The sequence below is a fragment of the Rousettus aegyptiacus genome, unplaced genomic scaffold (assembly GCF_014176215.1).
Source record: "Rousettus aegyptiacus isolate mRouAeg1 unplaced genomic scaffold, mRouAeg1.p scaffold_m13_p_15, whole genome shotgun sequence".
NCBI lineage: Eukaryota > Metazoa > Chordata > Mammalia > Chiroptera > Pteropodidae > Rousettus > Rousettus aegyptiacus.
This window is the reverse complement of record NW_023416290.1, coordinates 59591432-59618795: the sequence shown is the minus strand read 5'-3', so window position 1 is coordinate 59618795 and position 27364 is coordinate 59591432. Positions and strand designations below refer to the sequence as shown.

Genomic DNA, 27364 nt, shown 5'->3' with positions numbered 1-27364 from the left:
AGATGCCACAGCTGCCCTCGGGCCGCCTGCCCATCAGGGGAGGGTTTAGGAGTTGGAGCCAGGAGAACTGGGTTCAGCTCACTCCCTGTGGACCCTGCAGCACCACCTAGCACCCCAAGTCACAGCCAGAGCACAGCCGTCTGAACAGCTTGGTGACTACAGGGTCCCCAACCCAGCTCTGAGTGCCTCATGGCCCCCGGCCCAAGGCACCGCCCAGCACAGGGCTCACCACAGAAGGTGGCAGGGGGCCCCGGGGCGTTGACGGCCCTGGGGAACATCCCTGGCAGGCTTCCCACACTGGTCGCCAGGGAGGAGACAGCAGCTCCTGTCCCTAGTCACTGTGCTGGGCAGCCAGAGTACTGAGCGACTGTGAACGTGGGGACCTAGGCAGGACGAAGGATGTGGCCTTCTTGGAGGGAGGGCCAGGGTCACAGGCTGACCCCGACTGACCACACCCTGAGCCCTGACCCCGGTCTCAGGCTGACCTGACCTTGGGTGCGCACGGAGCCCCAGTGCGGCTCGCTCTGTCTGCTTCAGCCCGTCGCCCGCAGAGGCTGCCGTGCGGGGCCTGTTGTGTTTGCGTTGGGGTTTTTTGTTTTGTTTCATTTTTCAGTTTTTCTGCTCCATGTGATGCTGCTTGTGAGAAGGATGGGGGAGGCCAAGGAGCTGGCAAGACCCTGCCCAGGTCTCCCCACGAGGGCAGCAGCGAGGCCCCTGCAGAAGCCCAGGCGTCCGCACCCGGCCCGGTGTTCTGCGGCCTTCACAGGCATGGAGCCGGGGGGCCCGGGCCCCTCTCCAGCTGGCCCCCCTGCGCCCAGGGGCCCGCCCGCTTCCGTCTGTGACGGTGGAGGCTGAGGGAGCCCGCGCAGGCCACTGCCCTCCTCGGAAGCCCGGGCCTTCGGAATGCAGGAGTCCCTGGGCTCGCAGAGCGGGAGCTGTGTGCGCGCGAGACCTCACGGGACGGCCCAGGAGGGCCCCAGTGGCAAACGGGCTGCAACGAGCCTCGGCCTGGGCAGGGTGTGCTGAGAGTGGTGGCCGGGACTCGCTGCCACGGCGCCGGCTCCCGGGCGCCTTCTGCTGCCGGCCGGCGGACGGCTCTGCGCCTTTTCCTCGGGGCGCTGTGCGGCCAGTGTCCCTCCCGGTCTGCCGTCCACTCCCGCGGGGTCACTTCCGGTCACTCGGCGTTACCCAGTCCCTCCCAGCCGTGCGGTCACCTGTGGTCCCTCTGCATCCTCGGTCACGCGTGATCACCCAGCGTGGCTGTCACTCACACCGGAAGCCAAGCCCCTTCCCCGCCCTGTGTGCCCTGGGCGGCAGGGGCGTAGGGGTCACACGGACACACCCATGCCCGCGAGAGTCCCCTGAGCTGAGCCCCAGACGGGGGTGACAGGAATGGGCAAGGCCACTGTGGGAGCCCCATGCCAGGCACCCCCGTTTCAGCTCGGCCTCGCCGTTTTCGTTCTGAGTGACGTGGTGGGGGCCGTGGTCTCTGGGCGCTGCGGCCTCTACACGGCCCACCCACGCTGCCCGCCCTGGGCGGGGGCCGCTGTCCACCTCCTCCTGGCTGCCCGAGGCTGGGGCTCCGGGGCGGGGAGCACAGCCCCGGGAGGAGCCCTGCTAACCTGCCTCCCCGCTTCGCAGCTTTTCCGCAGCTCCCTGCGGAGGCTCAGGCTGCCCCCTGCTGGACGCGCAGAGGAGAGGCAGGTCCTGGGCTTCCCGGGGCTGCCGTGCTCAGAGCCGGGGCTCGCCGAGAGCGGTGAGAGGCACACCCGGCACGTACCCAGCGGCCGGGTGTAGGGGCAGCTCTGGGCGCGTTCCTGTTTGTCCCTCACAGTGGGGACCACCAAGGCCTGGCGGCAGGAGCCTCCGTGACAGTGTCCCGGGATGCAAGAATGTGGCTCCAGGTCCAGTCGGCCCTGGCCTCGCCCAGGATTGAGCGGGAGGCGGGCGGGTCAGGGTGATGCAGAGGACGGCAGGGTCCACCCAGGCCACCCGGAAGGAAGGGGGTCCCAGGGCCCCGAGCCTCCCTCCCCGTCTCCGCCTCCCCCCCCCCCCCGCCCACGTCTCCCTCGTGGTCTCGGCCTGGCTTTTACCAGCCCCTGTGGGTGACCCTGGGCCGACTCAGGGCCCCGGGAGGCCAAACGCAGCCCCTGTGGGTCGCGAAGTCTGAGGAGGGACGGGGGTGGGGGGCCGGGACCCCTGGGTTTGTCAGGCTCCCTCGCTGGCCCCCTGGGAGACAGGCCGCTGCCGGGGGCCATGTGACTGCTGGCCCGCGGGTCCTGACGCCCAAGCCGGGCGCAGCAGGGCGCAGCTGAGGCCTCCCCAGCCGTCTCGACGCAGCGGACGGACCGAGGCCGGTCGGTCCCAGCCCGCGTGCCGTCCACGGGAAAGTGGCGCAGAGAGGACGCGGGTTTTTAACTCTTTTTATTGAAGAAAAGAAAAGGAGAGAAAAAATAGATTGCCCGCTGCTGCTGTGTCCAGAGCGGGCTTCTGGTCCTGGCCTGGCGGGGCGCAGGTGTCGGCTGTGCCTGGTCGGGAAGGGCCCCCGGGCCCCGGACGGCTGTGGGGGGCTGGCTGCTTCCCGGGGGTGGGGGTCTAAAAAACGGTGCCGGGCCGGCTGGGCCGGGCAGGCTGGTCCTTTGTCGCAGCGGCTTGGGCGGGCGTCCCGGGGCAGCCGGCCGCACTCGGCCTGGCCATGGTCCGCAGCCGCCGCCCGCCTGCCCGCCGGGGCTGGGTCCGAGGAGGGCAGAGTCCGAGGCGCCTCCGGCCTGCGGGAGCCCTGTGCCACTGGGGCCGCGGCCACCTCCTGTCCCTCCGACTGGCTCTGGTCCCAGCTCTGCGGGCCCCTGTCTGGCCGCCCGCCGAGAGCCCTGGGCCGGGGCGGCGTGGCTGCCGCCCGAGCGCGCGTGCGCCGCCCTGCGGCCCGTCCTCCGTGGCCCGGCCGCTCAGACCTCGGTCTGGAGGTCGATGATGTCCTGGCCCACCAGCGGGATGGTGGCGCCCGCCTTCTCCCACTCCACGCTCCGCAGCTCCAGCGGCGCCGGGGGCAGCGGCTCCAGCTCCTTCCGCACCCAGGCGGGCGTCCCGTGGGCGCGGCGCAGGCTCTCCCACGGCCGCTGGCTGGGCGTCGGCTGCTTCTCTGGCTGCTGGGCGGCCGGGGGCCCAGAGGGAGTGCGAGCACGAGCGGAGGGGGAGGGGAGAACGGGGTGCAGTCAGATGAGCGGAAGGGGCAGGGGGAGCGGGAAGGGGGGGCGCGAGGCCCCTCCACGGGCCGGGCCGGGCGCTGGTGTGGCCTGCAGGGGGCACCGGGAGGTGCCTGCCTGCTCAGCACCCCTCGTCTGGCCGTTCCCCACCCCGGCTCACTACCTCCCATCGCAGACGCCGATGGGGCCCTGGGACGCACCCATCGCCGGCTGGTCCCTCCCCAGCCCAGCTTGGGTGGGGGCAGGCCGCCCCCGGGGAGGTGAGAGGATGGGGCGGGGCGGGGCGGGGGCAGGAGGCAGCCTTCCCCGGGCTCCCCGTGCCCCACCCCGCAGGCCCCGCGGCCCTGCACCTTGCTTTCCGGGCCGGGCGCCTCCTTGTCCCTCTCTGCGTGCTGCAGCTTGCGGTTCAGGTCCTGGAACATGTCCTGGTGCCGCTTCCGCGTGTGCATGATCTTCTGCGGGGCCAGAGGCGCAGCGCGCTCAGCGTGGAGGGGCTGCCTTGCCAGGCCCCGCACTGCTGACTGCTGGGCCTCCGCCCCTGGGGCAGGGCCCGCCCCCCCTACCCAGCCCCCCACGCCTGCTGAGCCAGCCCCGCCCAGGCGTTTGGGGGAGGGCACAGGGACCCACCTCAAAGTCCAGCTCCGCATACCGTGACTTCCGACGCTGCGGGGAGAAGGGGTTTGTGTGTGTGTGTAACCAGGGCCCCCCAAACCTCCCAGACCACCAACCGATCTGCTTCTCTGGCCTGTGGATGGGATACCAGGGACCCCTCACTGCATGCCTGCCCTGGGGGACAGGCCCCTGGATGCAACCATGGTTCTTAGTGCCCAGGCCCTCTCGTGGGCCAGCAAACCCCAGGGACACTGGCCGGCGGAGCGGCAGGGGGGCAGCCTGGGGTCTGGGGGCAGAGGGGGGGCAGTGACAGGCTGGCGGGTGAGTCACGAGGGGTCCCTCCTCCCTAAGACAGCCTGAGACTCTCTGCTACAGGTCCAGAGCTGGAGGGAGCCTGCGGCCACCTGCTGGGGGCAGCCGCCCTCAGGGCCGTCTCCGCCCTCAAAGCCAGGCCCAGGGCTGGGCAGGTGTGTCCAGCTCAGCCTGCCCAAGACACACGCAGGGACGAGGAAACCCTGGTGCAGGGCCCCGGCACAGCCGGGGGCCACGGAGGGAGGGTGGGGCTGCACCCCACCCCGCCCCTCTGCTCTGAGCGCGTGTGCCACAGGCCGAGCGGGGCCTGGGGTCCGCTCCAGGCTTCGGCTCGGCCTAAGGGGCCAAGGCAGACCCGCGCAGGTCAGAGGCCAGCGCAGTGGGCGCTGGCTCTGGGGCCTCGAGCCCCCCACAGGGGGTGAACCTCCACTCTGGGGACCCCCTGACAAGAGGCTGATCGCTGCCATGGGGTCCAGGGAGGCCGGGGCGTGTGGCCACAGAAGACGGGCGCCTCCCCTCTCACCCCGGGCAAAGCGAGGGCACCTGGGCCCTGGGCCAGGGGGCGCCACCTGCCCGCCCAGGCCCCGGCACCCCGGCTGCCAGGAGATTCTCGCGGCGGCGGGCGCACGGCAGCTTGGGGGCCGCCTCCTCCCAGTGGCCCCGCCCTCACCTCCAGGGAGCTCACGGACAGGGTGGAGACGTTCTCGTTCTTGGCCCCAGCCGCAGAGCTGGGCCCTGGGTGGGCAGCCGGCTCCCCGGGCTCCCCCAGGCTGGTGGGCCCAGAGTCCAGGGTGGGCGGTGGGGGCAGGGGCTGCTGGGGCGGTGGGGGCGGCGGGGGCGGGGGAGGCGGGGGCTGGGCGGGGGGCGCCTCGGGGGGCTGGCGGGAGGGTGGGCTGCGGGCAGGGAGGCTGGCGTCTGGCGCCATGTTCAGGTGGATGAGGCGGGTCTGCGGCATCTGGTCGATGTGGATGCTGTACTTGGTCTCCTCCTGGGGCTTCGGCCGCAGGGTGGCCGTGGCCGTGGGCAGGATGACATAGCTCGTGTCCAGGGCCTTCTCCTGGGCCCGGCTCAGCTCCGTGTCCAGCTTCTTGAAGATGTCCCCGTCGCCCACAAAGGAGGACTTGGGGGCCCGGTCCTTCTTGAGCGTGAGCGAGTGGTTGGGGAAGTCGGGCAGGGGCCCGCCCGGGCAGCGGGGCGAGCCGTGCAGGCGCAGCTTGGACACGTTGGCCGGCAGGCTGTTGAAGCTGGGGGGCGCGGCCGCGGCGTGGGCCGCCTTGGGCCGCTCCTCCTCCGGCAGCGAAGGCCGCTTGAGCGTGCCCGTGATGGTGGCTGTGCGGCAGGCTGCGATGTCCTTGTTCAGCACTGGGGGGCAGGCGAGGGGTCAGGGCGGCCGCGGGGGGCCCGGCAGGGTCCCCGCCAGGCACGCCCTCTCCCACGTCGGGTGCTGGAGCGGCGGGAGCTCCCGGCTGGGACGCAGGGTGCCCCCGTCCACACCAGAGAGGACACGGAGCCCCACCCACACTGTCCTCCCAGCAGCTGGGTGGCTGCGGCTGGCCCTGGACGTGGCCCATGCTGCCCGGACATGCGGGGACACAACTCCTTGCTGCGGGGCTTCTGGGGTCCTTGGCTGCCCCTCTGCTCAGCTGCGTGGTGACCAGACTGCCACGACCTCTGACCTGGGCTGCAGCTTGCCCTCGATGGCCCTCAGAGAGCCAGCTGCCAGGCCCAGCTGCGCACCCGGCCCCACTCAGGGTCCTCGGAAGCCTGCTCCGACCGCACGGCCCTCGCCTGCTGGCCGGTCCCGCCCCCGCCCACACCAGCGCTGTCTGCCCTTCCTGCGCCCCGCCTCGTCGGCACCCCCTCAGGAGCTGCCGGTCGGCAGCGGCACCCTGGCCCGCTCCTCTGGCCGCAGGTCGGAGCTTCTCCTGCCCTCCTTGCCCCTCGCCTGCACCCTCTGCCGCCGGCGCCCTGCACCCCACTCCCTGGGGCCCCACAGGGGGCCTGCTGTCTCCTCCTCCAAGCCCAGGGTCAGGCGGGCCCCTCCCTCGAGGTCTCCCAGCCCACCTTGGGGTGAGCGTCGGGCCACAGGACCCGGGCCGTGCCCTCAGCAGATAGCCCGAACCCCTTCCATCCCTGGCCCCCTGCTGGGATGCCCGCCCCACCCCATGCTGGCCTGGGCAGGGTCCCTGCTCCCTTGGCTGTGTTTGTGACACCCCTCCCCCAACCCCACGCCCCCAGCCACAGGCCAGACTGGGCCATCTCCCTGATGAAGAAGGACTCAGAGGCTCAGAGAAGCTGATAGCCCTCAAGCAGGGCTGGGCCAAGCTCCCAAAGGACCCCCAGTCTTGAGACCACCTCTCAGAGAGGCAGGCTGGGGAGACTCCATGAGACGGAGGAGAGCTCTAGTTCCGGTTCAGCCTGACCCAGAGGTCACTTCCTCCAGGAAGCCCTCCTGGGTCCACCTGGCAGCAGCTACCACTCCCGATGCTCCCCCGAGTTGTCCCTGGAGAAGGGGCTCCTCAAACATCTAACAGACCAGGCGAGGGGGACCAGTCCGCACAGCTCAGAGAGAGACTGCTCCACTGCCCCACGCCCCTGGCTCACGGAACAGTGACTTTCGGGAGCTTCTTTTTGTTGGGCAATTGAATCCCTTCTCGCCTTTGCTCCCAGGAAGCTCAGTGCTAGCCACGGGGTCCACGGCGGGCCTGTCTTCCTGCCTCCTCGGCTCCCACTGATGTTCTCCTCGCCCCAGTCTGAAAATTTGACCGCCCCTCCCCCCTCGGCTGGATTCACAGTGAAGAAATGAAGGCCGCACAGGACGTGGGGGGCGGGGGCGGGGGCAGGGAGGCCACTCTCCAGGGCTAAGAGCTGCACCAGCACAGACGTCCCCACACCTGCCGAGCCCGAGCCTCAGGACCGTGTTCCAGAGGCTTCTCTGGCTCAGGCCCCACACACCCTGCTGCAGCCTCAGGCTGTGGGCGGGGGGCGGCGGGTGCAAGCCAGAGTCCCTGCTCCGCCCAGGCCCGGCGCAGACCGGGGGTCCCAGTGTGGGCCGCACGTGGCAGTGGTGGGATGAGGACAGACAGATGGACAGACAGACGCACGACAAAAAGTAAAAGGAGTAGGCGGGCCCCGCAGAGGCCCCCCCGGCGCTCTCACCTGTCAGGCGCTCACCTGATCTACAGGCCAGATCCACGTCCTTCTCGAAGTCGGTCTGCAAGACAGAGACGGGCAGCGTGAGGGCCGAGGTCCGGCGGGCGGCGCTGGGCTCCCGCCCGGGCCCCCACGAGCCTGCGGGGCGGCGGGCAAGGGCGGCACGGGGCTGCGGCCGCGCCTCGGGGGCACGTGAGCCGCCGCTCAGGGGCGCCCCGCACCGACATGTCCACGCGCCTGGCCTCCCGGGCGCCGACCCCGCCCTGCGTGCTCCGGCCGGCGCGCACGGCACATGCGTGCGAGCGTGGGCATGCAGGCGTGTGTGCCGCACGCGTGTGTGAGCGCGGCCCCCGCCCAGGGACACGGGAGGCTGGTCCCAATGCCGCCCGGGGGCCGCGGCCACGCAGGCCGGCGCTCGGCACGGCGCCCTCGGTGGTGGCCGTGGTCCCAGTCACAGCGCCCGTCCTGGCCCAGGCTAGGAGCTGGCGACCCGGCTCGGGCCACCTCAGGCGGGGCTGTGGCCTTCTCTAGGGGCGCTGGGACCCCAGGGAGTGGCCAAGCCCCCAATATCAAACCTGGAGCTTCCTTCCCTGAAACACAGAGGTCAGGCTGGCGAGAAGACCAGAGGCGGGGGTCAGGGGTCAGGCCAGGAGCAGCACTACGGGTCCAGGACCCGGCCGCCTCCACCTCTGGCCTCTGTCCTCACCCCCCAAGGACCCAGCAGCCTCGCCCGGGCTGGCCGCTGGCATCCGCTGAAGCCCCGCCTGTGACCCTGACAAGCATGTGGGGTGGCCAGACACCCCGAAGACTGAAAGAGCACCTCCCGCCTGCCAGGGGCACCCCCGGGGGCGGCTGCCCCAGGACGACAGCGTGAGAATTCGCCCAGGGCACCCGAACAAGGCGGCCTGATGGGCGTCAGGGAGGCTCCCTGGGGGGCCTCTCAGGGGACACCTGCAAGGTGGGCACGGGAGGGCGGGCGGTGCAGGGGGCAGCACAGGACGGTGCCTGCGGTGCTGGAGGACCGGGGCGTCGGGTCCTGAGGGGCCTGGCGGAGGACGAGGCTGCAGCAGGGCCCGGGTGAGTGGACAGGCTGGGCTGGCTTCCCGGGGAGGAGCCGGGCAAGCCGCCTTCTGCTCCCGGCTGAGCTTCGGGGGACGCGGGGGCTGAGGGGGAGCTGGGACACCCACAGGGCGGTGTCTGGCCGGACTGGGGTGGGCGTGGGCATGGAGTGGCCGCCGGTCTCGCCCGGTCTCGCCAGCTCAGCACTGCCCATCCCCCAGCCCTGCACCAGGAGTTCGCCCTGGGAACCTCAGTACCCCAACCTCGCACGGGGTTCAGAGGCCCTCCCGACGGGGCCGCGGGGCCTGGAGCCGCTCAGGTGCGGCCGCGTCCCCGGCTCCGAGCCCTACCATGAGCTGGGCATGGCCGTTCTGGAAGGAGCCGCCCGAGTCCCCGTTGCCCTCCTCCTGACGGTCCACCACGCGGCACTTCACGGCGTCCTGGACCTGCGGGGGAGGGGCGGTCAGCGCGGCCCGGAAGGCCGGGCCGGGGGTCCCCGAGGCGGCGGCTATGCGGGGCGCCCGCCCCGGCCGCCCTCCTGTCTCTGCTGTCCTCCCCGTGCCCTTTGTGGGGTGACGTCAGGAGCGTGGGCTCCGTTGGCCGGCGTCGGCGGGCACGCGCCATCGGGCTGAGGGTCGCTTGGCGCTGGCCCTGTCCTGTGTCACTGTGGCCTCCGCCTCCCCGACTGTCCCCGCACCCCAAGGGCCTGGCTCGCGCCCTTGGGGACGCCCCGCCCGAGCATTCCCGAGGGCCCGGGGTGAGACCGGGCGTCGGCGGGGCCCAGGGCCACCCACCTCCCTCCGCAGGATGCAGTGCACCATCACGATGACGAAGCCCTCCAGCGAGTCGAACACGGCGAAGAGGATCTGGAAGAGCGCGGAGCGGCGGTCGGTGACGGCGAGCACGGCCGACATCCAGGTCACGGCCAGCAGCGGCAGCACCACGCAGGAGCTCCAGAGCGAGGCCCTGCGGACGGCGGCGGCGTCAGGCCCGGCCCGGCCCCTCCCCGGGGCTCGCGGGGCGCGGGGCGGCCCCTGTCCGCCCCTGCTGGCGGCTGGGCCTGCCTCCCCCTCGCCCCTGCCCGGCCCGAGTTCTGCCAGCCGCAGCCGCCGGCGCCAAAGCCCGAGGGCTTCCGGGGGAGCTGGGGGCTCTCGGGGACGCCTGGGTTCCTGACTGTCCAGGAGGCGACCGGCAGGGTAGGGGATCCCCGCCGGTTCCAGCTCCCGGGGCCTGGACAGCAAGATGGCCACAGGGAAGTCCTGGTGCTGGGCCGGAGCTCTGAGCTCTGGACAGAGATGGGGAAGACCAGAGGGGCGGGAGACACCCCGAGAGCTCAGGGCGGAGGGAGAGCGTCTGCGAAGGGGGCAGGACGAATGAGGCCAGGCAGGGAGGGGACCTGGGCGGAGACAGACAGGCGGGGAAGACTGGCAGGCTCGCTGACCCCTCACGCCCGTCCCAGACGCCACCCTCCAGAGCCCAGGCCCCTCCCTGCACCACCACGGCCCACCCCACGTGTGTGGCCGCTCTGGGCCTGTCTCCTGACCACACGGCGGGAACGCCGTGCCGCCCCAAGGGGCATTAGCAAGATGCCTGGCACGCAGCAGGGGTTTAGGACGGCGACCTGCCTTGGCCACCACCATGCCTCTCCGGGCCGCCGTGGCCCGAGGACTCGGCCAGGGTGAGCACGGCCCCGTAGGTGGGTGAATGCCTGCAGGGGCTGCCAGGGCCACTGTCACGGTGGCCGGGGGCGGGGGCTGGCGTCAGACAACCTGCTCCCCCCTCCCACACAGGACGAGCAGAGCAAGGCGGGCAGCAGGTCAGCAAAGAAGGCGCGGGCCACCGGGAAGGGGCTGGGATACAGGACGGGGCAGAGGCTCAGAGAGCCTGGGGTCTGTCCAGGACAAGGACCCCAAAACCAGTGGGGCCTCGGCTGGGGGGCTGGGAGCAGGAACTCCCCCACACTGCACGCTCTGCCCTGCAGCCCAGCACGTGCTAGGGGCTGCCCTGAAGCCTGGGGCAGCTCTGTGCTCACCTCAGGACCAGCCTCGGGACGTGTGGCTCCCACCCCCACTTCGGCCTGTCTCTAGGACCCAGTTTCCGGACCAGGCCCAGCCCTGGCCCTTCTCCTAGTCCTGCTCCCAACTAGGCCTTCCCCAGGGGCCTACAAGAGGACGAGCACTCTGCCCCCCTGTGCTGCTGTGCCCACCCCTGGGGACGTCTGTCCCCTGCCCTGCCCTGGCTGGGCCTCTGTTTCCCCAGGAGCCACTCTCCTCCCTTCCAAAACAGCCCTTTTCCAGCCAGGACCCAGATGAGCCTCGCCCCCGCTTGAGCAGGCGGCGCAGAGCCCGGCACCCCGTCTTCCGTGACTCATCCTCTCTCGGGCCCGAGGCCTGACACCCACGGCCTGAGGCGCCGGCGCTGGCAGAGGGCCAGGCCCGGGGACCTACAAACCACTCTGTCCCGAGTCCCGGCCTCCGCAGAGGCCGCACGGAGGAACCGGTGCGGGTTGCCCGTGACCGGGGGCCGGGCCGTGGGCCGTCGTGCGTCCGGCCCCTGTGCAGCGAGACGCCCCTGGGTGGGGCGGTGGGCTCTGAGCCTGGCCTGGGCTGGGCGCGTCCCCTGCCCCAGCTCCCGGACAGCCTCTCACCTCTGGACAAGGTGCTGCCCTCCACCCAGGGGGTCTGGCATGTCAAACGGGGCCGTGCCCGAACCCGAAGGGAGCTGGACCCCCGGTGTGCCCCACGGGGGTCAGCCGGCGGGGGCCCGGCACGAAGCAGCCGCCCTTCCCCTCGAGCCCCCCACCCCAACCGCCCAGGCTCGGCCGGCCCCAGCTCCGTCCGGCCCAGGCGTCCAGCCGGCTCGCTGGCTTCCCACAGCCAGGACCGCCCTAGACACGGGGCCTGGGAGGTGGGCGGGGGGGGGGTCCTTGGGGCCCCCTCCGCCTGACACACCCAGAACCTGGGAGCAGGAGAGCAGGGCCGGGTCACCTATCCGCCCAGGTGTGCACGGAGGGGCCACTCCCTGATGGTCCCCCACATCTGGTCTGACTGCACACTGCCCCGGGCTGTCCAGTGGGGGCGTCGGAGAGCTCCCCGGGCGGAGCCGAGGGCGTGAGCGGTCACGCAGCCCTGGCAGGTGGCCTCCCCGTGTGGGGCGCCAGCGCCCAGCTGGGAGGGGCCCCACCCTGCCATCCGCCCTGCCTGAGGCTCGGTCCGCTCAGCCATGAGACCGGACGTGGCGGAGCGTGCCCCCGGGGTGCCGGCACCCCACCAGGTCTGCGTGCGGGCGCTGCCCAGCCCTGCCGTGGCCTTGCTGTGTGCCGGCCGTCCACAGACCCGAGGAGCGTGCGGTCCGGGGACAGGCCGGGACGCGGCCTGCCGGTCCCCACGTCTTGACCGCAGAGCACGAGGCCAGCCAGGCTCCCAGCCACTGCGAGCGCTCTGGAGTCACACGCCTCCCCTGCGGCAGGCTTCTAATCAGAACCAGAACCCACCGAAGACCCACGGGGACAGTTTCCAGAAGCTTCAGTTCACTGAGGAAAGCAGGAGGGGCAGAGACGGGGCGAGCGAGCGGGAGGGTGGGAGGGACGGGCTGAGCCGGACGGGGCGGAGGGGGCCACACACACACCCGCCAGGACAGAGGGGCAGACGGAGCGGCAGCCTCGGCAGCAAGAAGGGGGGGCGCGGGGGGCTGGGCGGGACGCGGGGGGCTGGCTGCTCTGGCGGTCGCCGGCCACGGCCTGGGGCTCCCTGGCACGGCCGGCCACTCGGCAGGAAGCCTGCAGCTCCGCGCGCCCCGGTCTGCCGGGCCGGCGACTCGGGCCGCCCGCCGCGCCCGCGTCCCGCGCAGAAGGCCCGGGGGGCGCCCGGCCCCGGCAGGGCGGGTCCTACCCTGCCCGCTCCTTCAGCTTCTTGTCCGCGATGCCGTCCTTGGACACCAGCCTGTTGAACACCAGGATCCCGATGGCCATGTTCACCTGCCGGGCACAGGGCGGGCTGTGGGGCGCCGGCGGCCACTGCCCCCTCCTGCTGTCGGGGGACATGCTCCGTGCCACCCAGGCCCCCCCCCGACCGGGCCCAGGGCTGCGGCTCGAGCCTAACACGTGACCCTCCCACCTGGTGGGCTCTGCCAGGGTCTGGGGGCCCTGCTGGGCAGGGGTACGTGAGAGGCCGGGCGGACCCGGCTGGGAATTGGAGGGTAACAGGGGCTCTTCCCACAGGCCGGACAGGGTGGGAACCCCGGCCGGGTGCCGGGGTGCGCTGACCGGTCAGCCCAGAGGCCCGCCCAGCACCCCCACTGCGGCCAGCAGCAGCCTGTGATCCAGGGTGCCCTCCGCCCAGAGATCAGAGGTTAGGCTGGGGTTGGGACGAGCCTGTCCCTACCCAGAGCGGGGCTGACCAGGAAGTGATCTCAGGTACGGGAGGGACCTCCCGTGACCCCCCGCCCAGCTGGCCCTCGCCCGGTGCTTCCCGCCCCTCAGCGTCCGGGACCGCGCCCCCACCAGGCCTCTGTCCTGGCCCCGCCTGGGCCACCCCGCGCCTAGGGCCAGCCCCGCCCCGGAAAGCAAGCCTCGGTGCTGAGAACACCCTCATGCCCCCGACCATCTGAGACAGAGGAGGGCCCCGGGCACCCCGTCAGCGGTCTGCACGGCTCTGGGGGGCCTCTGGCCTCCCGCAGTGGGGGCCCCGGCTCACACCCACACCCCCTGGACGCCTGCCCTCTGCTCCCGCCCTGCAGAGAGCTGCCCGACCCCTGCGTCCCTGGACCCGGACCCCGGTCCCAGAGATCTGGGGTGGCGACAGCGCCACACACAGCAGCAGGCGCAGGCTGCCCGGGCCCTGCCCCGCCGTCCTGGGAACGCAGCCCCCAGACCCAGGCTCCAGCGCGCGGTGGCCAGGCGGGCTGCAGGGGCTTCCCGGGGGCCTCTCTCCCGATGGCGCCAGGCAGAGAGCAGGACGCAGGCTCGGCCACCTGCCACCCCCCCGCGGCAGCTGGGTCCAGCCTTCGCCCGCATGTCCCCGCTCTGGGTGCCGACTGGCCCCGCGGCGAGGGTCCCGCAGTGGGTCAGGACCGGCCCCTGCCCTCCAGCCGCACCTGGGGAAGGGACGAGGGTGGGAAGGGGCCAGTCCTGGAACTGGCCCTGGCCACCGACTCACGGCCGACTTGCCAGCATGCAGCCCCCCGTCCCGCGCCTCCAGGAGTGAAGGAGGCAGGAGCCAGGCGGGGCTGGCCCACCCACGGGCGCTGCCCACCGCCACCCACCCGCCCAGCCTCCCCTGGGCGTCAGGGCTGCGCTTTTCCTGGCCACGTCCAGCTCGTGCGTGAGGCTGGGCGCCCACACGACGAGGGGGTGTGTCCCCCTCGGACGACTCTGTGGCGGCCACAGGCCCCCAGCCTCTCCCCTCCAGGAAAACGCCCAACGCCACAGGGCGCCTCGTCCCTCACCCACAGCTCGAGGGAAACGGAGAGAACCCCGAGGGCCGAGGGGGTGCGCTGCCCTCCTGCGGGGGGGGGCGGCCGGCAGCCCCATCGCGGGAAAGGCGGGGCCCGCCCAGCCTCCGGCTCCGCCGGCTCACTGCCCCGGCCCGGCTCGCACCCCGCTGCCCCCGTCCTCCGCCCGTCCACCTGTCCCCACCCAGCCGGTCACTCACTCAGCGAACACGCACAGAGGTCCTGCTGGTGCCCCAGAGTCACACAAGCCACAGCGTGAGAAATGAGGCCAGCAACCCAGCCTGGCCGCTGCCCCCGCCCCGAGGGCAGGTCGGGGGGCTGTGGGTGCTGCCCACCCCCCCGTGGGCAGCAGAACAGTGCAAGGCCCCGGCCTGGGACGGCGGGGCGGGGTCCGTACCAGCACGACAGCGGCAGCTGGTCCCACGAAGGCGTACAGCAGACCCCCCTCCAGCGAGAGCCAGCAGCTGAGGAGGAAGAGGGCGGGTCGGTGGCCAGGGGAGGGAGAAGGCGGGTCAGCGGCCAGGCAAGGCCCGGCCCCACCACACGGAGGGCCCCGCACCTCCCGCGAGGGCAGGCGAGGGCCGGACGCCCACTGTGCGCCTCCTGCGTGCCGGACCCTCACGCTCACCCTCCCGCCTCCGAGCCTGCGGGGCCCCAGGAGGCTCCGTCACCCCAATCACAGACGAGGAGCAGGCCCAGGGAAGGGGTGCGCCTGCTCAGAGCTGTCTAGCAGAGGGCCCTGGCGATGCCCCTTCCCCACTGTGCCCTCCCCGGCCCGCCTGCCCGCCCTCCACCCACTCTCCCGGTCTCCCACGCAGACCCTCCCTGCGGACACGATGCCCACCGGGCTGGTCCCTGGCCCGGCCCCGAGCCTCAGCACCTGGCCCTCTGCGCGCACGTCTGGCCTGGCCCTTCCTCACCCCACGCCTCCCCGAGTCCCCCGGACACCTCCCTGCTGTCCAACTGCTCTCCGGCCTGCGGGATGCCCAGCAGCGCCCACCACATCGCGCCACACCCTGGCCCCGCGGCCGGGCTTCCTCCCCGCAGCTCTGACCCCGCGGGAGCGCTCGGCAGCTCGGCTCTCACTCTGTCCCCTGCCCCCACCGCCCAGCTGGGGCGGCCCTGGGGCTCGGCCACGCCCTGCCCCCCGGGCCCCACAGCGAGCCAAGCCCGAGCGGCCAGTATCAGTCCCTCCTGCCTCAGCCCCCACCAGAGCCCGTGGCCCCTGCAGGCTCAACTCCCCCACCGCGCGAGGCCACATGGCCTCCGGGATAACCTGGCTCTCCTGGCTTGGCATTCAAGGCCCCTGGCCTGGCCTGGCTGACCCTCCGGAGCCTCCGTGGCCATCTGTGCCACATCCCCCACTGCTGCCCTGCCCTCCCCCGGGCTTTCCCACAGTCCCGCTGGTGTGGGGGTCAGTGCCCCAGCAGAGTGGGGCACAGACTCAGAGACCGCTCGGACCTGTCCAGTGAGCAGCTGGGAGAATCCAAGAGCCCAAGACCATTTCTCTGGGTCCCACCGCCCGCCGCCGGGCAGGAGCTGGCTGACAGGAGGGGGTGGCCGCCTCAGGGGCCCGACTCCAGCTCCGCCCCCCCCCCCTTCCCAGCCTTGGCGTTGTGAGATGGCGGCCCAGCCAGCCGTCTCTCCCAGGGTGGTGGGGGGGTCTGGGGGCGCCACGTGGCCTCCCCCCATCCCCACCCCGACTCACTAGTTCATGGTGCTGTACCCTTTAGCCTTGGTAAATCCCACGGAAATGGCCACGACCAGTGCGGGGAGCCCTAGGGAAGGACCCGAAAAAGAGGGAGTCGGTCTCCCCTCCATCTGAGGCCGTCTGCCCTCCGCCTCCTTCCGGCCTGGCCGGCAGAGGGCGGGGGCCAGAAACGTGGCTTTGAAGACCCCCAAACACAGGAGAACTGAGCACGTGCGAGAGGGAGCAGGAGCGGGCGGGGATGGGGACCCGCAGGACTGGGGGGCAGCACCGCCAGGTTAGCAAGTGAAACACAGGACACCCAATCGCGTTTGAATTTCAGACAAATGAGAAAATATCTTCTTGGCATAAACACATCCCAAATGTCGGACGGGACGGACTTAAGAAAAAGTTACCCACCATCTGAAACTCAAATGGAACTTGGCGTTAGTCACCCGCGTGGATCCCAGGGCAGGATGGACGCCTGGCAGGGAGGGGCCCACGGGAGGGGCCCTCGGGGGCGGGGAGGGCCAGCCGGGCTGGGACAGGGCCGGAGGCCGGGCGGCGGCCACTCACCCCAGCCCAGGCACAGGAAGCGCTTGCGGATGAGCCGGTTCCGGAGGCGGCCTGTCACGGCCATGTAGGACTGCCAGGCCTCGGTGAGCACCCAGCAGAAGGACGACAGGAAGAAGAAGTGCAGGAAGGCAGCCACCAGGGTGCACACCACCTGGGCGGGCGGGCGGGCGGGCTGGGCGGGCTGGGCAGGCGCTCCCTCCCCGGGCCCCGCGCCAGCCTGAGCGGCCCCGCGGGGCTGCGAGAGGCCCGGGCCCGGTGACCACAGCAGTGAGCAGGCCCAGTCCCCAGTGAGAAGCCACGGGGGGGGGGGGTGGCCCGGTCCACGGCTCTGAGATGTCCCGTGGAACGCCTGAACCCCCTGGTGGCTGCCGCGTGACCTCGCCCGCAAGCGGCCGGAGACAGACGCCCCTCCCGCCCTGTCTTCCTCACCCACTGTTCGTAGACGCCCCAAATGCCAGCCAGGAACCCACACAGGAGCCCCAGTTCAAGGCCACTTGCTCAGGAGGTGATGAGCCTGAGGCCCAGGGTGAGTGAGTCACCCCAGGGCCACACGGCAAGCCACAGACTCAGACAGGCCCCGGCACCCAATCGTGGGCCGGGGACAGGGGCTTGAGCTGGCTCCTCCCACACTGCCAGCCCGGATGGAGACTCCAGCCGCCACGTCCCCGTGCCCATCCTGGCCACGTGACGGCCCCCTCGGGCCTGAGCTATGTGGCTGGCCGTGGCCGGGGGAAGAGCCAGAAGGTCTACAGGTGGCTCTAGTCCCCTCCCCCCTAAGCGTCCCGGGGATCCCAGGGTCCAGGCCCCTGCTGCGGTCACCGCCGTCACCCCCGTCACCCCCCCCGCCCGGGCACACGGGGACCCGGGCACACGGGGACGTGCACGGCAGGGCCAAGGCCACTGACCTTGTTGCGGGTCTGGGTCTGCCCGATGAGGATGAGGGCGTTGGAGGAGATGATGGACAAGCAGAAGTTGATGAGGATGACGGACCGCTCCGAGCGGATGTACCTGCGCGAGGGGGCGGGAGGCCTGTGGTCAGTGCCCCACGGCGCCGCGTAGGAAACGGGGTGCTCTGGCCGTACCGATCCAGGGCGCCACTTCCTCCCCACGAACACTGCTGCCACCGTCACCACCGTCACCGCCATCACCACGGTCACCGTCACCATCACCACGGTCACCACAATCACCACTGCCACACACACCAAGCTCCGGCGGCACCCGGCCAGGGGCCCCAGGGGCCGGGGAGTGGCTGAGTACAGCAGCCCCTCCCGCTGCCGAGGGCTCATCTTCGAAAACGCTGCTCCTCCTCGTCATGCGAGACCCTCTCCCCGGCCCTCCGGCCCTCAGACGCGGCTCGTGCTCAGGGCCCAGGTCCGCCTGCTCCCTGGCTGGTCGCGGCTGGGATGCGGGAAGGGCTGTGTGACCCCGGGCAAGCGACCCAAGGCCTCTGAGCCGCGGCCTCTCCCGCTGCGGAGGGCGAGGGGGGAGCAGCGGCGGCGGCCGACACGAGAGAGGGTCAGCCATCGCCAGCCTGCGCCCCGTTTCCCCGCACGGCCCCGCCGGCAGCCAGGCGGAGGGCGGAGGGCACAGAGCAGAGCCTCGGGGGCCATGACGTGGCCTGACGTGGCATGTGAGCTGGGGGGGTCACGTTGCCGCGCCAGGTCTCCACGTCCTGACGGGGACCAGGGGGTGACGGCGAAACCTAGGACCGCAGCGCGGCGTGCTGAAGGGGCTGCCCCGCGCCCCGTCCCCGGAGGCCTGGGGACCCCGCGGCCTCAGGGGCAGGGCTCGGCCCAGCGCCGGGGGATTTGGGCACTGGGTGCTGGCGCCCGCGTGCTCGGGCAGGACGGAGGCCTGCTGCTCACGGGCACCCAGCCACCAGGAGGCACATGCGGCCCCCCCACCAGCCACATCGACCTGCCCTGGCCGGCCTCGGGGTGCGGTGTCAGGTCGATTATCGGCCGACATCGCAGAGCCCACAGAGCCGGATGCACTGGGAGTCCGGGCTGGGCCTGGAGGTGGCTGCTGGGCAGGCGGCGACCTTGGCTTCACCTTCTCCGACCTAAACCTCTGCCCAGGGGGCTCGACGCGGGGTCCCGGGGGTGGGGGACGGCAGCGTCTGCATTTGCACACTCACGCACGTCTGTGGCCACCGGGCCTGGCTCAGACCCACACCTGCACACACGCCCCTCACCCCAGGCTGGTGACCGGCTCAGACAAGGGTCCTCGTGGCACACCCTGCCTCCACGGCGCCCTGCACCCCACGGGCCAAAACCACACAGGGAGCAGCACGCAGGGCCTGGGGGCAGGGAGTGCGAGGCAGGGGAGCACACGGAGGGCCCCACCCTGCGCCCTGACCCTGGGCTCTGGGAAGGGCGAGGCCCTGTGCACCCGGGGGACAGGACAGAGGCCGGGGAGCATGGGGGGCCCGGTGGTCGAGCGGCAGGGTGCTCCGCTGGGAGCAGGCTCGCCGGCACCCGCAGCGAGTGCTCGGATGGTAGCAGTGGGGCCGGGGCGGGGCAGGGGCGGACGGTCCCCGTCGGTGACGGCAGCGGGCACGGCAGGGTGGGGGAGAAGGTGACAGGCGCTGCTGGCCGGGGAGCGGAGAAGGACGGGGGGCTCTGGGTCACCCCCCCCCAGCCACCCTTGCAGAGGGCGCGAGACGCGGCCCTGGCCGTCCCCTTCCTGGGGACCACAGGCGCGTGGCCCGGCGCCCCGCCCGCCCCCGGGACAGCACCTCCACACGGAGACGTAGATGATGATCAGCATGAGCAGAGTCAGCGACGACACGCCGCAGCCCACGATGAGCGTCACCGACGGCACCGCCGCCTTGTCCATGTTCTGGCAGGGCCGGGGAGAGGAGGCGGTGAGGGGCGGGCCCGGGCGGGCGGGCGGAGCGCACAGGGGCCCGGGGAGGGCCTCCGCCCTGCGCCCTGCGCCCCCTGCTCTCCGCCCTCTGCCCTCCGCCCTGAGCCCTCCACCTTGCGCCCTCCGCCCTCTGCCCTCTGCCCTCCGCCCTCCGCCCTCCACTCTGCGCCCTGCGCCCTGCGCCCCTGCCCTCTGAGCCCAGCCCCCTGCCCTCCGCCCTGCGCCCTCACCCTCTGCCCTCCGCCCTGTGTCCTGCACCCTTTGCCCTCTGCCCTCGCCCTCCACCCTCTGGGCCCGGGTTCCTGCCCTCCGCCCTCCGCCCTCCGGCCTCTGGGCTGGCTGTGAGCTCTTCTAGCAGCAGTCAAAAAACGTATACAATGCCACCACAGCTCCCCTCCCTGGCCCGCCCTCCGCATCCCAAGCCCTGGCTCTGTGAAGGCCACGGGGCCGGGCCTGCCTGTCCCCACCTCAGGCCTCTGCAGCAGCCGGTCCCTCTGCTGGGGACCTCCCCCGCCCCCCGCTGTCGCGCCCTATGCACCGAGTGCCCACGCGGTGTGACTGCTCGCCACACTGTGCCACGGGGCCCCGAGCCTGGGGGGGGGCATGCGGCGGGATGGAGGGGCCCCGGTGCTGAGCGAGATGGGGCCTGCCATGCCCGGAGCCCAGACGCCCCGGGGCTGTGACGAGCTCTGCGTCACCCTAGGGTGCACAGCCCAGGGTGCAGCTCCAACGCGGAGCCGGCAGGCCCCAGGAAGATGGCTCAGGACCACGGCCAGCACCGCCGGCTCTGCGCCCAGCTGGCCCTGAGCTAGTGAGGGTAACCTCGGAGGCCCACCCTTTGGGGCCCCCCTGGCTGTCCTAGCTGCCACCTCCCCAGGCAGGAAGAACCAGGATGCAGGACCACACCCCGACGGACTCAGGGTCCGCCAGTCCTTCAGGGCACCTCTACCCCGGGCCCACGGCACCCCTGGGATGGAGGGGGCACCGCGGCCCCCCGCTTGCCACTGCGCGCTTGCGCTCGCTAGGACTGCGTGCGCCCCACCACGCTGCCGCCCGCCGCCCCTCCCCGCTCCCAGGCCAAGGCGAGGCGTGAGGTCGCTCACCGGAGGCCCCAACAGCAGCGCCGCACGCAGACTCACGGGCCTGGAGCACCCACCACACGCCTCGCCCCGGCCGGGGCCGCGCTCGCGGGCACGCGCCCCACCGTCCCCTCGGGAACGCCACTTCCGTGGGAGGCACTGCTCACCCGCTGGGCCCAGCCACAGTCCCCGAGAGGGGCCCCGGGGGAGCAGGGTCCTGCCGCCCCAACACTTGCCCATGGAGACCTCGAGGCCCAGGGCTGTGAGGAGGCCAGAGAGGCGGGGACGGCGGGAGGCGGGCTGACCCCAGCAAACGTTTCTAGGACACTGGGCGGGCCCACGGCCAGCTACACGGGTCACGGGCGGCCGAGCAAGTGGCTCACGCCTGCTCACGGCTGGCGCCGGCCCTGACCTCCGCGGCCATCTGCCTCCACCTGCGCTCGTCAGGCTTGCCGGCCGCGTGCCCGCCGCCTCGCCCACCTGCCCGCCCCGCTCTCCTCGCCACCTGGCTCGTCTGTCACTCCCGACAGCCCTGGCCTGGCAGGCTCCGGACAGTGCAGAGAGGGGCCAGGGGACAGCATGGGTGAGCAGGGGCATCAGAAACTCCAGGCGCTGCTGGGAGGGCCGGACTGGAGAGGGTGAGACGGGCCCCGGGGACAGCGAGCAGGCGGAAGCAGGTGGCCTCCGGCAGGACGCCAGCTCCCGAGCCAGCCTCAGTGCCGCCCGGGGCCTCTGCACAGGCCGGACCCTCCGCCCAGTGCTCCTCCCCTGGCCGCCACCCAGCCGGCTCTTCCCAGCTGGGACGTCACCCCCTTGCAAGGACCCTCACTCAGCCTTCGGTCGAGCAGCCCTTGGTCCCGCCCCCGGCGCGTGCACTGGCCTCTCGGGGTCCCCGCCCCCCACCCAGGGCTCCTCTAGTCTGCTGTGGACGTGGTCACGTCAGCTCTGCCCCGAGAGGTAGAGCTAGTTCCAACCGTCTCCCCAACCTGGTCCACGTGCACGGCCCCTAACGTGGACTTCCTCCCTCGGGGGCCACCTCTGCTGCGTCACTGCCCCCCAAAACACCCCTGGCTCAGAGTCACCAGCACAGGTGCCCTTGACCACAACACGGGCTGAGCCCCGACCACAGCACGGGCTGAGCCCCGACCTGGCCACACACTGGGCCCCGACCCTGGTCACGCACTGAGCCCTGACCCTGGCCACACGTGAGCTCCAATGTGGTCACACACGAGCCCCAATGTGGTCACACGCTGGGCCCTGACCCTGGCCACACACGAGCCCCAATGTGCTCACACGCTGGGCCCCGACCCTGGCCACACTAGTAACAGTTTCGGGCGCGTCACAGAAACGATGCCACGCCACCTGCCCTCGCAGACGCCAGGCTGTGAACACCTCGCCGCGTTAGGTCCCACTGCGGCTCTGGGGCAGGTGGCGCTGGCCCCCTCCCAGGTGTGACTCAGAGCCGGCCTGGGGCAGGTGGCGCTGGCCCCCACACAGGTGTGACTCAGAGCCGGCCGGCAGCAGCTCGGCGGCGCCTCCGACTTGTCTCCCTTCGTTTCACGCCCCCGCCTGGGATCGCATCCCTCTCTGGCTCCTGGGGTGCGACAGCAGCACCCCGTCTCCACCATCTTCTCTGGGGCCCTCGTGGACTGCAGCCCCGTGAGGCCACTCTGCAGCCCAAGATGTCCGCAGCCTCCGCCCGCTCAGACCTGACTCGCTGCAGCCGACGCACCTGCCCGCCCCGGGGGTGAAGGCAGGTGCACCGACCCCCCCCCCCGCCCCCGCCCGGCCCTGCTCCCCCGGCCACCGTGCTGCAGCTGCAGGGCCCCTGACCCTCATCCCTTCTGGGATCGCTCCAGGACCCCAACCACGTCCTCTCTCACCTCCCCACCTAGCTCCCGCTGCCCTTGGGGTGCCGTCAAGCTCCTCTGGGCACCGGCCTGGCCCCAGCGCCTGCACCCCTGCCCTGCCCCACCCTGCTCCCACAGGCTTCCTCTCTCCCTCTCCCTGGGCGACCATCACCCCCTCCCCCCACTGAGCCCCCCCCACTGAACTCCAGCTCGTCCCTCGCAGCCCCACCCCACCCTCCGCGTCTCCCCAGCCCCTGTCGCCCCCGGAACCCCTGGAGAGCAGGGCGGGGGTCCGGTGCGGGCTCCTGCCCCGGCCACGCGGAGAGCCTTGGCTCTCGGTGCCTGCCTGCCTGGCACCTCTGGGGTCAGCTCTCACTGGGGCCGGAGCTGGCAAGAAAACTAGAAACGGCAGTGACGGGCTGGACGGCAGGGGCGCACCGGGCGGGGGCCGAGCCCACCTGGCTCCGGCCGCACTCCTGCTCTGAGCTCGTGCCGTGCCCTCGAGAGAGTTGCAGAACCAGGCCGAGCCACCGTGCCGGCTCGCGGACGAGGAAACCGAGGCTCAGCACGGCCCAGCGGCCGGCCTTCGCCCCTCAGCCAGCGGGCAGCTCTGCGGGTCCCTGGGCCCTCGGCCTCGGCTGCCTCTTCCGGGGTACGGAGACGCCCGCCCCACCGCCTGCGCCCCACCTCTGCGTAGACCGACGCGGCAGGTCAGGCTGACGCCGCGAGTCGCCCCCCCCACCGTGTGCCCCTTGCACCCCCACGGAGCAGCCCTCTGCGTGCAGTGGGCCCTGCTGCGCGCCCCAGCAGGCGCCTGGCCCAGGGCGGCGTTCCTAGACAGCCCTGCTGGCCTCAAGCCCCGTGGCTCCCCGGCCCACACACGCACGCACTGCACCCTGCCCGGCCCCGAGCCCGGCCTCGCCTGGTCGGGAGCGAGGTGTCGCCGACAGGATGCCCAGGGGTCCCCTCCAGCTGCCTTCCTGCTCACCGCCACCCTGGGCGGCTCGGGATCACCCCCACTCCACAGCTGCGGAAACGGGGGCTCAGGGACCAAGGCTCACCCAGGGTCCCCGTGTGTCAGGGACAAGCCTGAGCTTCGACTGAACCAACGACACTGGCCTCTGGGCCGGGGCCTGGCCGGAGGAGGGGGACGTGGGGCGCGTGCCCCACTGCAGACGCTGCCCGGCCCTGGTCCGTCTCTCTCACACCCGCGGCACCGGGCTGGGCCCTGCCCGGCTTCCGCCGGCCTCTCAGGGGACCCAGCAAGCCCAGGACCCGTCCCTGGCGCCCTCGTGCGGTGCAGCCACCTGTGCACAAGGTGGCTGCTTCGGGGAGCCCCGGCTGCCACGGGGTCCTGCCCTCAGAGCCAGCGAGACCAGCAGGGACGGCCGGCCACGGGACAGCCCGATGGCGGAGGGCACACCGGATCAGGGCCAGGACCACAGACCTGTCCATTAAGCCCCGCCTTACGATCTTGGGCCCGGGCCCCTCCCCAAGCCTCGGTTTCCCCACCTGTCAACAGGGAAGCTCACCGTCAGCGACCTCGAAGGCCCTGTCCAGCTCTGGCCCTGCAGGGGACCCTGGCTGACCACACCGTCCCCCTCACACGCGTCCCAGAGAGGAGAGTGGGCAGCACGTTCTCAGAAAGGCCCGGAGCCGCCTTCCCCACTGACTCCGGGGTCCCCTGAGCAGAGCGCTGTGCCGGCCCAGCCAATGAGGGCCAGCCACCCCGAATGCCCAGGAAAGCCACGTCCCCCTCCCCAGTCTGTTCTGCGTATCTGCTGCCCACACCGGACCTGGGCAGAGGGGCTCAGCGGGGCTCAGCGGGCGAAGACCCCGGCCCCTTCCATCCTCTGCGGACGGGGCCTGCCTGGGACCTGTGAATGCAGCCTGGATTGGGCGAGAGCACCCACCAGTCCCCGTGGGCCGGGCGCAGCACCCAGGCCTCCAGCCAGAGAGCTGGCCCCAGATGCCGTTGTCATAGAAACTGGCAGCCCCCACAAGAATGGGAACAAAAAGGAGGCCCCTGTGATAATGGGGCCTTCCCAGGGAGGCCGTGGACCTGGGCCAGGCTCAGCACCCCTGGCCACCCCAGAATCCCTACCTGGGACACAGCCGCCTCCACAGACGGGAGTCCACGAGGTGCGTGGATAAGGGCGCGGATAGAGGTGGCCTGGGACCCTGCCACCAGGGTGGCCCAGGACCCTTCCCAGCTGACAGAGACCACAACCAAGTGAAGGAGTCCGCCGGGCTCCGCTCGGCCCTGCCCTCCCCCACGCCTGGGGCCCGGCCCGACCGGCTCCTCTGGGGCCCGCTCCCTCCAAGGTCCCAGGCCCGCAAGGAGAGTGGGGGAGACTCACCCATCAGTCACTCCCGGGGGCCCCAGCCTGGCTCTGCCCGGCGGCCCCCAACTTCGCACTGCCACCCACTCCGCTCCCGCCCACCCTCCCCGGAGGCCGGGCCCTGCGGCCAGGCCCCGGGGGCTGCGGAGCGCACAGACCCCTCCCCACCCGCCGCCGGTCCCGCCCTCCGCGCGCGCGCGCCCGCCGGCCCAGGCGACAGTCCGCGCGGAAGCCCCCCGCGCGCCCCGCCCGCCCTCGCGTCCCCGCGGGGTCTCACCGCGTCGGCGCTGAGCTGGGCTAAGATGGCGAAGGTGGAGAGCCGGTCACAGAGGCAGCGAGTCCGGAGGGCGTCGAGGGGCACCGTGCGGCAGCCGCGCCACGACCAGGGCCCGAGCTGCGGGGGGGCGGGGGAGGAGGGTCTGGGGGAGACAGGGCAGCGTGAGCGGCGGCCCCCGCCCCGCCGGGCCCCGCCCGGCCCCGCCCCGGGCCCGTCCCGGCCGCGCACCTGCACCTGCGCCCGCGGCCGCGCGCCCGCCCGGCCGCCGGCCCCCGGAGCCCCGCGCCCCATGGCAGCCGCCGCGGAGCCACGGGAGAGCGACTCGCGGGAACGCGGGCCGAGCCGGAGAGCGCCCCGCCCGCCGCGCCGCCCCAGCGCCGCCCGGAGCCGAGGGGGCGGCCAGCCAGGCGGCGGGGGCGGCGCGGGGCGCACGTGGGCGGGGAGCGGAGGCCGGGGGCGCTTGACGCTGGAGGGGCCGCCCCTGCCCCTCCGCCCCCACAGCCCCGGGGCGCTGGCTCTGGTGACCTTGGGGCCGCCCCATCCCCCACAACCACTAGCCCCTGGCCGTGTTGCCCCAAGTACTCTGCGAGCCCCCTCTGGGTGCGACCCGGGTCTCCCCTGCTGTAGACAGGCCTGTGATTGCTCTGTCCCCACTGGAACACAAGGGGCCTTAGGCCCTCAGTGCCCCGGCTGAGCTGCAAACCCATCCTCACTGATCCAAGTCCCCACCCCCACCCCTCCGAGGCCAGCTGGCATGTCCAGGAACTTGGGAGCATCCAGCCCCAGGTTGGTCTCAGAAGGCGCCCGTGGGTGCCCACCGCAGGGCTCAGGGCCTGCAGCCCGCGGGGCCTCCAGGCCATGGGAAAAGATAGGAACGAAACTGCCCTTCACCGGTCACAGCGGTGAGCGCTCGGGTTCTGTGGCCGCCCCTGCCCAGGGCTCAGGGGCACTGCAGAACGCTGCAGCCGGGGTCCCCCCGCCCGCCCCACAGCCCCGGCACCGGTTCGCCCCTTCCCAGCCAGGTACCCCGGGCAGCGAGGTGCCTTCGGTGTGGAAAGCGGGCTGGGGGCCGGGCTGCCGCCCACCCCGAGGAGGCCGATCCGCGGGCACACACGCCGCACGGCCTCGGCCCGACGCCTGGGTTTGCAAACGGCCAGTCTGGGCTGCCTCCTGGCTGCGTCACCTCAGGAATTTACCGAACCCCTTTCCCCAGCTCCAGAATCCTCATCTCCAAGCCCACGAGCGCTCAGCACAGGGCTTGCCGGGAGGCGTGAGCATCTGTGGGGAGGTCTGGATGCCGGGAGGTTACACAATCTTCTCTCTGAGCTTCAGGCCCCAGGGGAGGAGGCACAGCTCAGCCCCGCGGCCGCCCTCACATCTGCTTCCTCTCTATCCTCTCCCCAAGGGGAAGGCACTGCTCGGCTTCACAGAGGAGGAGAACTGAGGCCCAAGGGGGACGAAACATGCCCCAGGTGACGGCAAGGCAGAGCTGCCCTGGGAACCGGGCGTTGGCCGGTCTCAGCGGGGCTCAGCGGGGCTCAGCGGGGCTCTGTGGCCCGAAGCGCCCCCACCCCTGGTCTGTCTGCTCATCTCTGAGGTGCAGTGAGAAGACGGGACTGTACCCTGAGGCTAGGGGGCCAGGGTTTGGGGGGGGCCCGAAGCTCATCCATTTCAGGGGCCCTCCATAGAAAGAGCGCAGAAATCAGCACGAGGCGTGGAGGGCCTCGGGGCTTCCGCTGCTGGCTGCAGGGGTCTCTGCGTGAGCCTGGCGGCCTCGGCCCACCCGCACCTCCGCCGGCCTGGGAGGAGCCGCGGCGTCCCCAGCCACACAGCACAGCAGAGCCGGGCGGGGCCAGTGGGACGGAGGCCAGGGACGCGGCTGGCCCCAGCGCCCGGTCTGCCACCCTCAGGCTGCACGTCCCCAGCTCAGAGCGGAGCAAGAGTCAGAACCTCTTAGCGCAGGCAGAGACCCCTCCCTCCTGTCCTCCCCTCCTCCCCTTCTCAGGAGGGGGGAAACCCCACCACCCGCAGAGCCAGGAACCAGGCCTGGGTGGTGCGGGGGACTGGACAGGGGCCTGGGGCCTGGGCGGTCCCGGAGCTCTGGCCTGGTCGTCGAGGCCTCACTCCACTGCCCCAGGTACGTCCCGTTCACCATCTCCCTTCGTCCCTCAGAACCACGCAGCTCTCACGCCCCCCCCCCACAGGGAGTGCCCTGTCCTCACGCCTGGGGCCGCCCCCCTGCAGCCCTGCAGGAGCGAGCCACTGACCAGACGCCGAGTCAGCCCCGCAGCCCAGGCCAGAGACCGGGAAGCCGTTTCCGTCTGCAGACAGAGTCCCTCTCCCAAGCTGACCAGCCTGCCAGTGCCCCTGGCCGTGTGGCTGCTCTTCAGAGCCTCCGTGGCCGACCAGTCTTGGGTTCAAATCCCAGCTCTGCTCACGGTCTCGGCACCAACGCGCCTCCGCCCTCCATCTCTGAGCGGAAAGCCCCGGTCTCCCGCCTGCCCGAGGGCCTCTGGGAGGCCCGGGAGGGCACGGCACCCCGAGGCTGGGGTGAGGGGAGCAGGCTGGCCGGGCCCAGCAGCCTGGCGGGTTCCCAGCCAGAGCTGGCGGGTCTGCGGGGCGCCAGGCAGACAGCTGCCGGCCACCTCCTGGGAGAATGCCAGCCAGGCCGGTGGCTGGCCCCCGGGGCCTCTGCTGTGGGCACTAATTAATTACCAGCCTCCCCGGGGAGGGAAGAGCGGAGAGTGGCTGCCCGCCGTGCTGAGAGGTCCAGCGACGGTCTACCACTGCAGCCTCAAGCCTCTGGTCCAGAGAACCAGCTGGTGGGCAGCTGCTGGCCACTCTGGAGGCTGCCCCGGACCCAGGGGCTGCGGCCGGGGCTCACCCAGACCCTGT

The 27364-nt window shown here is 72.2% G+C and overlaps 1 protein-coding gene across 3 annotated transcripts in view; it reads right to left on the bottom strand.

Annotated features, from left to right (window-relative positions):
* Positions 1-2409: 2409 nt before the first annotated feature.
* ADGRB1 (adhesion G protein-coupled receptor B1) overlaps positions 2410-27364 on the bottom strand; it is a 62821-nt gene continuing 37866 nt past the window's right edge. For all 3 annotated transcript variants that reach the window (XM_036233104.1, XM_036233106.1, XM_036233105.1), the window contains exons 18-31: positions 24470-24611; positions 18791-18894; positions 16959-17061; positions 16054-16204; positions 15499-15568; positions 14188-14254; positions 12230-12315; positions 9134-9305; positions 8690-8785; positions 7302-7341; positions 4798-5489; positions 3831-3866; positions 3554-3658; positions 2410-3143 (exon numbers count right to left, since the gene is read on the bottom strand). In XM_036233104.1, the coding sequence (XP_036088997.1) occupies positions 2946-3143; positions 3554-3658; positions 3831-3866; positions 4798-5489; positions 7302-7341; positions 8690-8785; positions 9134-9305; positions 12230-12315; positions 14188-14254; positions 15499-15568; positions 16054-16204; positions 16959-17061; positions 18791-18894; positions 24470-24611 (2062 nt within the window). In that variant the 3' untranslated portion in view covers positions 2410-2945. The remainder of the gene's footprint in view (positions 3144-3553; positions 3659-3830; positions 3867-4797; positions 5490-7301; positions 7342-8689; positions 8786-9133; positions 9306-12229; positions 12316-14187; positions 14255-15498; positions 15569-16053; positions 16205-16958; positions 17062-18790; positions 18895-24469; positions 24612-27364) is intronic.